The sequence below is a fragment of the Tachysurus vachellii genome, chromosome 25 (assembly GCF_030014155.1).
Source record: "Tachysurus vachellii isolate PV-2020 chromosome 25, HZAU_Pvac_v1, whole genome shotgun sequence".
Classification (NCBI taxonomy): domain Eukaryota; kingdom Metazoa; phylum Chordata; class Actinopteri; order Siluriformes; family Bagridae; genus Tachysurus; species Tachysurus vachellii.
The window spans coordinates 398,882-410,000 of NC_083484.1; the positions used below are offsets into that span (position 1 = coordinate 398,882).

Below are 11,119 nucleotides of genomic sequence, written 5' to 3' on the forward strand. Positions count from 1 at the left end.
GGTGTGTTGGTGTATAGGAATAAATGTACTTCAGCTTCTTCACAACTTTGTCATCACACAAGAGCAGATTAGACGTTTGTCAGAGCTTCATTTTACTCTTGGACTTTGATCCTAATGCATGGATGAAATCGAACACACAAGACAGGTGAAGGTTTCATCAGCTCTAATGGCAGGAATTACAGCTTTACTCTTTGGTCAGAGAGACATTTTGAAAAGAGTCCAGATTCAGATGAGCTGACAGAAGCTTTCATTAGTGTCAAACATCAGCACTGAATTACACCAGTTAAAGGTGCCATTAGTTTAAAAGAAGTGATGATGCATCTACAATAAAAGTCGTCATTTCTCTAAAATGCTTCCCAAAGAAAAAAATCAATAAATGCAGATCCATAATTATTGGCACTCTTGGAGAATATTTAAGTAGAATTTTAGAGAAAAAAATGCATCTGTGGTTAAAAACCTCACACTGGTAAAGAAATCTAACGTTTAATTTAAGAAAAGAAAATTTATTATTAAAAAAACAATACAAAACATAAAAAACATAAAAATACATTTTTTTATTCATATAATATTATATTATTTTTATTTTATAAATTTTATTCATAGCAGCAAAAACTATTTGTATTCTGTCAGAAAATGACGTCTGAAAGCTTGAAGTTAAATTGTTCCTGTTTACTCTGTAAATCACTGCGCCATAAAATGCTGAAAAGAACAAGAAGACAGGAGCATCACTTCATCTGATAACTGGATTCTCTGGAGTCTGTGTGCTAATGGTCCCTAACGGCAACTGAAGAATTAAAATAAAAAATAAAGTGATGTAGCTGTGATCAAAGATATATATATATATATATATATATATATATATATATATATATATATATATATATATATATATAAAGGCCCCTTTTTCAGAGGATCTGACAAACCCTTTCTGAACGTCTCTGACTTAGACAATCCTCTTGAGTGTCCAGTAAAGTCTCTTCTTCTCCTCTGTGTATCTGTCACTTCACATTTTCATCAACATTGTCTTTTCATCCTGAGCTGCTCATGTTCAGGGCTCCTGCTGAGCATCGCCACATCTTTATTAACCACAATAAAATGTCCCAGGATGAACTGCGTCCAAGAATAACGACAAGCAGAGAAAAGCGAGTGTCTCTGTCAGAGCTGTAGAGGAGACTGAGGAGAAATTTATCTGAGACTCAAATAAACAAGAAGAAGCATTCTGGCAGCCTTCAGGCTCGGATTTATTCATTAATAAAACCAGAGAAAGTACAAACTGTCTCTGTGTTGTGTAAAATTAAACAACTCAAACACAGAGTCAGAAAATGACACGTCGCAGTGTTTTTTCAGGTTATATGTGGTTTTGTTCTGGTTCTCATGAAGGACGTAATCCTGGTGCTCTCTGTTCAAAACCCAGACATTCATCAGTGATCCGTAAGAAAACACACAGCAGCAGGAGACAAGACTAAAAGGCATCGTGTGTATACAAGAAATCTGCCTCAGGAGACGACTGAAACCTTTTCACACCTACAATGTCTGGTCTCACACTGACAGAGAAATAAACAGATTTCATTCCGAGGTGGAAAGAGAAGTATCCTGAGACGCACTCCTGGGCCACGACGTACACAGAGGCAGTTCCTCAGCCACAGGGACGATGTGAATAGACGGATGTTTCTTGTTAGGATCTAATTTACTGCTAAATTAATTTCAGCTCTAGATCAGATATCTCTTTAATAAGAACCTTCAGAGTAAACGAGCTTCCTGTGTGCGTCTCGCTGACATTCACTTATCAGGTTCTGTGTGTAAATGAACACTGATAGGTGGCAATGCCTTCAAACCAGAGCTGCGTTCTTATCTTTAGAAGAGCCACCTGTAACACGGAGGACGTCCCGACATCATCACGCTGCGCTTTAACACAGAAACCCAACACCTGCCCAGTTAATTACAGAAGACATAAAGGTTAAAGGCAAATGTCAGTCCTGTCTCTGGTTTTATCTGGGTCATGTCTCATGTCTCGTCTCAGACTTAACTAACATTTTTAGGACATTATATCATAAAACATAAATTACTTTAATCACTTATTCAACCTTATCATATTTATAGGTTTTGTGATGAAGAAGAGAGAATTCACTCATTTACATACAAATCAAGTAACAGAAATAATAGTCATAAACTGTGTGTGTGTGCGTGTGTGTGCGTGTGTGTGTGTGTGTGTCTGTGTGTGTGTGTGTGTGTGTGTGCTGCAATTGCAATTTTACTTGATTAAAAAAATCACACGTTTTAAATTCATTTATAATTATATTTAATGTTGTGTAATGTTCACACGACAAGTTCTCTCTTTTCTCTCTCAGCTCTAAACACTCGTCCCCTCAGCAGTCTCTCTTTATTGTCTCTCTTTTCTCTCTCAGCTCTAAACACTCGTCCCCTCAGCAGTCTCTCTTTATTCTCTCTCTTCAAGTAAATCAGACATAAAAATAATGTCAGTTTGTCATGTTACTGAGGAACCACAAAGAATCACAAACTCCTCTGTCCTGAAGATTTGGAAACCTTTGAGAAGTTCCAGCTTCACCTCTGACTGGTAGAAAACGGTGAAAAGCGAGATCCATTGGAGATCCATTGTGTTCAGATTCAGAGTCAGTGTTCAGGTGGATCAGAGCTTTGTCAGATGTTCAGATGCAGCATGCAGACAGCTTTTCTCCAACTGAGTACAATAACACAGGAATAAATGAATGATATAAACCTCATGTTTGTGGCATTTTGCTTCCTCTGAGCTCTGACACCAACACTCTGTGGGTTCATGACCTGTAGCCAGACAAAGAACATCATCAGAACTCTCCCATCACTGAGAACACAATGTCTTTAGTGTCTTCTGTAGGAGAAGTGAAGTGCTGTGGTAACCTCCTCTGACGTGCATGATGGAATTGACTCAGTATTGATCTCTGACCTCGTCTCTGATGGACCCTCAGGTTAGCAGAGATAACGACTCCTGGTTCCCAACAGAAATAATTCAGGAGCAGATGCGAACGCTGGAGCTACATCTTATCTTCTCCTCTGCTGTGTAGTGAATGTGAGCTGGGATGTTCAGGATGTTTCATCACTCATCCAAAGTGCTTCATCTTTTCTCAGAAAGATGTTCACTTTTCTCAGCTTACTACTACAGCCTTAGAAAAGTTCTTCAGGTCTGTTCGCTCTGTGGAGAGAGGAATTCTCTGACAACATGGCGGACTTTACTTTTGAGCACGACATACTTTATTATCTTTATGGACAAGTACGACTCCAATGCAGACAGAAGAGATTTCTGCAGCTTCTTATGTCATGACTTCATACAAACCCTTTTCTCCCTTATATTTATTTTTATATAAAAATACAGATAAATGATTTGAATTCTAACAGAGTGTGAACTTCTCACAGCGTCACAGGAAACAGTGTGAAACTGCTGTAAAGTCACAATGATAAACAGTGATGGAACACCACAGTAATGTGTTAATATTAAACACAGCCGTGTACACAGAAACAGAGCTGAAGTGTAAACCTGACTAGCCAACACACACACACACACACACACACACACACACACGCCTACATTATGCTATATAAGCGTCACAGAAGCTCAGAGCTACAGTCAGTGTCACTCCACACTCAGGTATACTATAACGCTTTAGGTTATAAAAATTTCTGCTGTATTTGTGTTTTTAAAACACAGACTGAGATGTTGTGTTGGTTCTTATTGGTTTTTGACTCAGGTTAAAAGGCTCAGGAGTTGTTTTACGTTTCAGAGTAATTACTACTAAAGATTTCTGAGCATAAACTTGACACGTCTGGATAATTCCACACCACGTACAACTGTTCATATACACATCTGCACATTTAGGATTATTTATGGAGAAGACTGGAGAAGTTTGGTCACATGCTCATACATCTGGTCATCATACGTACACATGCTCTTTTAAACCTGATTACTTTTGTTCATGTACAATCTTTTATGTCAAATCTATAAAATGTTTATGAATGAAGCCTGAGCTGAAACTCCACAGCCATCAACAAGCACTACACATCTTTGGTACCTGATAAACAAATGAACAAATTAAGGAATAAATAACATTGATTTCTATTTGAATGCCATCATCGATCGCACGTTAAATAAAATTAAAGGCTAATGATGGATAAAAGTTCTAAATAAGACACAAGTGTATTAGTGAATAATATTCAGACATTTATCATGAGGTCCCTGTTTCATCAAAACTGCTAAATAAATAAAATAAATGATCAGAAACATTTCACATTAACATGGCAAATATATACATAATAATATAATATAATGGAAATAATACAGTGAGTCATTTAATTTGACATCTCAACAAATCAATAAATATAAAACACAACTTAAATAACACATAAAGGTCTTAAATAAAAAGCTTTAGTACAGAATCTGATTGAAGCTCAGCGCTAAACGAACACCAGGCTCCGAACAATGCTGAGGAGAAACAGACACAAAATATTCTCCACATTCCCAAATAAATGAATATTATATTCTCAAGTCAGCACTTTAGCTTTTTCTGGCCAGATGCAGTAACGATTCTGTAAAAAGTCAACAAAGAACATGATTTAGATGAATATCACGTTGTTGTCTGTGGACAGAAGGGGGCGCTGTGTCCATCCTCAATGCTGGGTTTAGTATCTGAAACAGGACAAAAATCAAACCTCTCAACTTAACGATAACGTACAGAGAGCCACAAAACACAGACATCAAAACAACAATACACAAAATGAGACTCCTCTGAGGGAACCTTAATGGTTCTAGAAATAGTAGAACCCTGTGCCACTGTTTTTCTATCAGAAAAGTTTCGATGTTGATCAGGAGATAAAAAAAACTCATGTTTTGGTGAAGATCACATTTCTCTATACCTTTGTCTAGAGGGACCGTAGGAGTCCAGCATCTGGGTGCTCGCTCGCTCCAGGTTCCAGCTGCACCTCTGTAGAACTTCCACACACTCAGGCCTAGTCTTCAGACCCAGACGGAACAGCTGCTCTACCTGTCGAACACACACACACACACACACACACACACACACACACACAATGATGTGATCATGATGGAGGACTGATCATTGTGACAGCAGCTTCCACACTCCAGGTTACCTTGAGGTACTCTATAGCCTTCTGGATGTTCCAGCCGTGACTCTGGAGCGCCGTCTGACACTCCTCTACTGTCACTCCATGGACTGCCTCCTGTACCTGCAGACATATATAACAACCAATCAGCTTCCTCATATCTCTCACACAGCTGGATAATGTTGTGGAAAGCCATGTGCTATGATTGTACCTGTTTCACACTGCTGTAAGTGCTGACGGTCGTTGAGCTCTGAGTGCTGCTGCTGATCTGCTGTTGTATCATGGGTCTGACGGTCGCCATGTTGGTCCGTCGCTCTTTGTTTTGTTCTGAATCTTTCACAGACTTGTCGAATCTTTCAAGATACATTGGCCTGTCAGGAAGCAGGTAGAACTGAGCGCTGCTGGCCTTGGTGGTGTCGCTCATGACTGGCATGTTGCAGGGACTCTTTGCTCGAGTCTGGTCCATATTGGTGGAGGACGTGGCATTCTGGGAATTATAGTTGACTCGACTGGGGCTGAGCGAGAGCTTTGAAGGTGCAGTAGATGGAGCATAGGAGTACGATGAAGGGGAAAGACAGGAACCCAGAGAACCGACACAGCACAAAACTGGTCTCTGCTGAGTTGAGATCATGGGACTGGGGCATCGCGAGCTGGGCTGGGACATGGCGTGGTCTCTCGGAGGGATCTGAGGAGGCTGAGATTTCTCTTCATCATCAGCTAAAGAGGCTGAAAGCCTGGCTCGTGTCCGTCTGGAAGGCCGTGTTGGGGGGACAGGAATCCGGGGTGGGACCTGGGGCTTGTCCTCACAGGATGGCAGGATGATTTGGCGATGTGGTAAGAGGGGCGATGAAGGCATCGACTGCGCCGTCACTGGTACGCGTAGCTTTGCCATGACCTCTCTCTGTAACTCCTTGAAGATATCAGCCGACTGCGAGGTAGAGCGGTTCTCCACAATGGGTTTGGACAGATGAAACAGTTCATCTTCCACTTTGCATTTGAGATCTATATCTCCTTCAACAGCATCATAATTATGCTGGACTGGATTGTTGTCAGTCTTAGCAGTGTTTATGGAACTGACTTCCACATCCTCCTGCTCCTCACACTCTACAGCCACCTCATCATATGCAGGGAGAGAAGGCAGAGGCCGGGAGTCCCAGTCCACCACTGGGGTTGGGTGGAGAGGGTTCGGCAAACTGCGGTACGGGCTCGGTGGAGGACCATAATCCAGGATGGAGGCTCCAGACAGAGTGGAGCTGGAGGCAGGAGTCTCTGTAATGGGGGAAGGTGAGGTGGAGCTGAAGCTATCATCTCCAAAGTCGATGAGCGAGACCTCACTGAGATGATCGACTGGGTTTGAGTTCTCCCATGGACGAAGGCGTAGCCCGAGGTATGATGGCGGTTTCCGAGAGAGCTTCTTTAGTCCAGTGACTATTAGATCATCATCACCATCATCATCATCATCAATCACAAAGTCATAGAAAGGCTCTGAAACGTTAAAGAAAACCGGAGCTGATCAGCAACCGAGGAACAGATTTTACAGCTCAATTAAAACTCAAAGAATTCCTTATAGACAGAGATGGAAGATGATCTCAAGGAAGGGTGAGGAGAAAAGGAGACGGTTCTTACTCTTGAGAAGGATAGCAGGCTGAGGAGGACGAGGTGGAGGTTGCTCTGAGGAACCAGAGTGGAGAAAAGATAATTATAAAGGAATTAAATCATTTCTTATTAATTACTCAAATGAAATTAATCAACAATATTAAACATATTATTATTTTTGGAGATATATCATTATTGAAGATAGAGAAAAAAAATAAAAGGATGGAGATTAACATTAAAGGTCAAAAGCAGTTGACTCCAATATCTGTGTCCTCTGGACTCTCACTTTTGGAGCGGTTTGCTAATTTAGTGGGTCTGTCAGCATTCGGATCCATACCAAGAACATCAGGAGGGTCCATGGGGTTCCCCAGGTATATACTACATACAGAAAGTAAAAGCACAGCCTGGTTTATACCATGGAGACTTTATTAACTTCCTGTAGAATGAAATGGAAACACAAGGCTGTGCTGCCCTCTGGTGGTGAGAAACAGAACAATGAGTACAAATACATGAAAATAAAGTATCTCCAGCATCTGAATAACTGAAAGTCTGGTTTTCTTACTCATCAATTTTATCAGGAGCGCCCCAGCTGCGATGAGGGTCGGTGTCTCCATGGCCCGTGTGGATGAAGCTGTGCTTAAGAGGTCTACTGATGTCATGGGCTGAAAGTCCAGCTACAGACGTCACCACGTTCCTGGGGAACTGACCCACCTTCAGAGTTTGACGGTTCTGACCTCGCCACCAGTAATTCTCTGCTCTAAAGTCATAATTTTATCTCACATCATGATACCTGAAAGTATTGTCACAACTCAACTAAACACTTTTAAACTACTGTCATAATAAATAATAATTTTCTTATCGTCTGTAACGTGAAGTTTGCTTTTGCTTCACGTTAATTATAATAACTGCATCTCATCAAAAATTGAGTTTTCTTTTGTTTTTGTCCTTTGAGGAAAAAAATATGTCAACTGGACATTTTTGACTGCAGTAAAACGTAATCATGTGACCTGCCCTCGATGATAGTGATGACGTCGTTGGCGTGGATCTTCAGCTTGTCCGGTTCATCAAAGTCCTGCAGAGCTCTCATGTCTGTAGGCATCGTCTGCAGAGACAAAATATCAGAGCGTAGAAACGATGTTTACTCGCACACTCACTCATCTTCTACCGCTTATCCGAACTACCTCGGGTCACGGGGAGCCTGTGCCTATGTCAGGCGTCATCGGGCATCAAGGCAGGATACACCCTGGACGGAGTGCCAACCCATCACAGGGCACACACACACACTCTCATTCACTCACACAATCACACACTATGGACAATTTTCCAGAGATGCCAATCAACCTACCATGCATGTCTTTGGACCGGGGGAGGAAACCGGAGTACCTGGAGGAAACCCCCGAGGCACGGGGAGAACATGCAAACACCACACACACAAGGCGGAGGCGGGAATCGAACCCACAACCCTGTAGGTGTGAGGCGAACGTGCTAACCACTAAGACACCGTGACCCCCTTACTCGCACACCTAAAATCCAAATTATACAAGAGCTCTGTAATAAAATGCTGGATTTGATTAAATATTCATTTCATATTGACATGTATTATGTACCCTGTTTATCTCTTCTCACGTATGCAAATTCTGCTCAGATGATAAATTAGTTTAATCACTTATTAAAACTCCTGTAAAAGACAATTCTGCATCATTAATCAGAGATGTGAAGAAGTAGAGCTTGATCATAGAGCCTGAATCTGATAAACATTTCTACAGATTAACCTCCATGAGAAAGTCTCTCAGAGCCACGAACGTCGGTCTGTCCTCGGGTTTTGGAGACCAGCTCTGAAGCATGACGTTGTAGATGTCCTGAGGACAGTCCTCGGGTTTGACCAGCCGCTCGCCCTCCTTATCGATCTTATGGAGGATCTGAGTAACAAAATGAAGACCACAGCAGCTGAAGTTCTGCAGGTTCTCTATAACAGCAGCTCTGACAGCATGCAGCTGCACATCACAGGGTGATATTAAAGTATATTACTATATTAAAGCACTGATACGGGACGGAAAGATAGAACTTTAACTGAGATCAGGATTCACTTTCACAGCATTAAACGTAACCAGAAACATAACATTTGTAATGTAAAGCTGCTGTGGGGAAAGAGGATTAAAAGCCTTAGGGACGAGGGGCTGTTAGCCTTAGGGGCTGTTAGAGGAAAGCAGGTGGTAACATTAATGTCAGGTGTGTAAAGAGTGTGTAAACATGAACCTGGCTGCCGTTGAGGCTGAGCCATGGCTCCTGGCCATGACTGAACATCTCCCACAGCGTCACACCAAACATCCAGGTATCACTGGCATGAGAGAAGGTTCTGGTCTTCAGGCTCTCTGGAGCACACCTGACAAAACACACATAAAATGTTGATAAAGTGTGTGTGTGAGAGAGACAACGAGAGAGATGAAAAGAAACTCATCTCTCCACACTAATAACCTCACCACGCGAACGGAACCTTGTGGTGCTCCTGCATCACGTAATGGTCGTCGTTCCCTGGCAGCGCGCGCATCAAGCCGAAGTCTCCGATTTTGACGAGGTCGTTGGAGGCCAGCAGGATGTTTCGTGCGGCCAGGTCTCTGTGGATGAAGCGGCGTGACTCGAGGTACGCCATTCCACACGCGATCTGCACGGTGTAGCGACACAGCACCGAGATCAGGATGTGACCCTGGCGCTTTCTCAACCGGTCCAACAGAGAACCAAGAGGAGCCAGCTCCGTCACCTACACACACAAACGCACGCACACACACACACACGCACGCACACACACACACACGCACGCACGCACGCACGCACACACACACGTTTAGCCATACTGAACTACTTCATGTTTATGTTCTCTTCATGTCCAATTGCATTTACAATATATTCACATAAACCACACCCATAAAACTAATTTCTTTCAGAGAGAATGTAATGAAAAGGCTCCAAAACTCAGTGTGCACTAAATCTCCCAGTAACACAACATTAGATGAAACTGAGCATGTGTTCTTGTTGATCAGAGCACATAACACACTAATAAACATGTCCCAGTTCAGAGTTTGGTCCTTGAGCCTCACCATCTTCATGGGGTGTGTGAGGACGACACCGTACAGCCGGATGAGGTTCTGGTGATCCAGAGAGTGCATAGCGTTCACTTCCCGTATGAAATCATCCAGACTTTCCGTATGATCCAACAAATCTGTCTTCAGGCACTTCACAGCAACATTCAGCTGCAATCATCACACACACACACACAAAACAATTTCTTGACCTTGATATAGTTTACAAAAAGCAGTGTACACAAAGGGTGTGTGTGTGTGTGTGTGTCTCCCCTCACCACTCGTCCAGACGGAGCCTGCCATTCCCCCCTCTTCACCACGCCGAATGATCCGTCCCCGAGTTTCTCCAGCAGCGTCAGATCTCGGTCACTGATCAGACAGGTCAGAGCCGCAGGCTGGGATTCACCCCGAGCTTCGGCCGGAACACTGCAGGGAGACGAATCCTGAAAGGTCACTCCGGTCTGAGTCTCTGTGTCTGGTCTCTTACCTGTGAACACCTGCAAAAGGACAGAGACACATAAGACTCCTCCCACCTTGACTTTTCCCTAATCTTAATCTTTTACACTCAGCTATGTGTAATCTGTGATGATGATGATGATGATGATGATATCTTCGTCTGTGTTTGAGACCTTCATCCACGATTTGCGTTTACACATCGCTCTGCGTCTCTTCACTGCTTCCCACAGGCGCCTCTGACCTGAGAGAGAGAGAGAGAGAGAGAGAGAGAGAGAGAGAGAGAGAGAGCGAGAGAGAGAGAGAGAGAGAGAGAGAGAGAGAGCGAGAGAGAGAGAGAGAGAGAGAGAGAGAGAGAGAGAGAGAGAGAAACAATCCTCTCACTTTATCATCATATACTGTATATTTATCTACAGGTCGTTTATAAGATTTTTCTGTTCATTATTTATCTATTTTTTAATGTAAACACTGTATTTTTATTATTTCATTTATTTGTCCTTATAGATATATTATATATATAATATTGATATTATTACTGTGGAAGAATTTCCTTTCTGTTTTGAGCTGAATAAAGTTTCATTTTAGAACAATGGTGAAAAGACAATAACTAGAATCAACATCTGCATCAGGGGTCACGGTGTCTTAGTGGTTAGCACGTTCGCCTCACACCTCCAGGGTCGGGGTTCGATTCCCGCCTCCACCTTGTGTGTGTGGAGTTTGCATGTTCTCCCCGTGTCTCGGGGGTTTCCTCCGGGTACTCCGGTTTCCTCCCCGGTCCAAAGACATGCATGGTAGGTTGATTGGCAGGTTGACAGGTTGGCAGGTTGATTGGTAGGTTGACTCTCTGGAAAATTGTCCCTAGTGTGTGATTGCGTGAGTGAATG

The 11,119-nt window shown here is 42.6% G+C and overlaps 1 protein-coding gene across 1 annotated transcript in view; it reads right to left on the bottom strand.

The window, feature by feature from the left end:
- Positions 1 to 2,899: 2,899 nt before the first annotated feature.
- The window catches only part of tnk2a (tyrosine kinase, non-receptor, 2a), a 9,295-nt gene continuing 1,075 nt past the window's right edge, over positions 2,900 to 11,119 (bottom strand). The window contains exons 3-16 of the mRNA XM_060862123.1: positions 10,412 to 10,479; positions 10,061 to 10,279; positions 9,801 to 9,953; positions 9,186 to 9,463; positions 8,962 to 9,088; positions 8,478 to 8,624; positions 7,713 to 7,807; positions 7,268 to 7,462; positions 6,992 to 7,083; positions 6,736 to 6,780; positions 5,321 to 6,594; positions 5,137 to 5,232; positions 4,903 to 5,030; positions 2,900 to 3,187 (exon numbers count right to left, since the gene is read on the bottom strand). Of these exons, the coding sequence (XP_060718106.1) occupies positions 3,160 to 3,187; positions 4,903 to 5,030; positions 5,137 to 5,232; positions 5,321 to 6,594; positions 6,736 to 6,780; positions 6,992 to 7,083; positions 7,268 to 7,462; positions 7,713 to 7,807; positions 8,478 to 8,624; positions 8,962 to 9,088; positions 9,186 to 9,463; positions 9,801 to 9,953; positions 10,061 to 10,279; positions 10,412 to 10,479 (2,945 nt within the window). The 3' untranslated portion in view covers positions 2,900 to 3,159. The remainder of the gene's footprint in view (positions 3,188 to 4,902; positions 5,031 to 5,136; positions 5,233 to 5,320; positions 6,595 to 6,735; positions 6,781 to 6,991; positions 7,084 to 7,267; positions 7,463 to 7,712; positions 7,808 to 8,477; positions 8,625 to 8,961; positions 9,089 to 9,185; positions 9,464 to 9,800; positions 9,954 to 10,060; positions 10,280 to 10,411; positions 10,480 to 11,119) is intronic.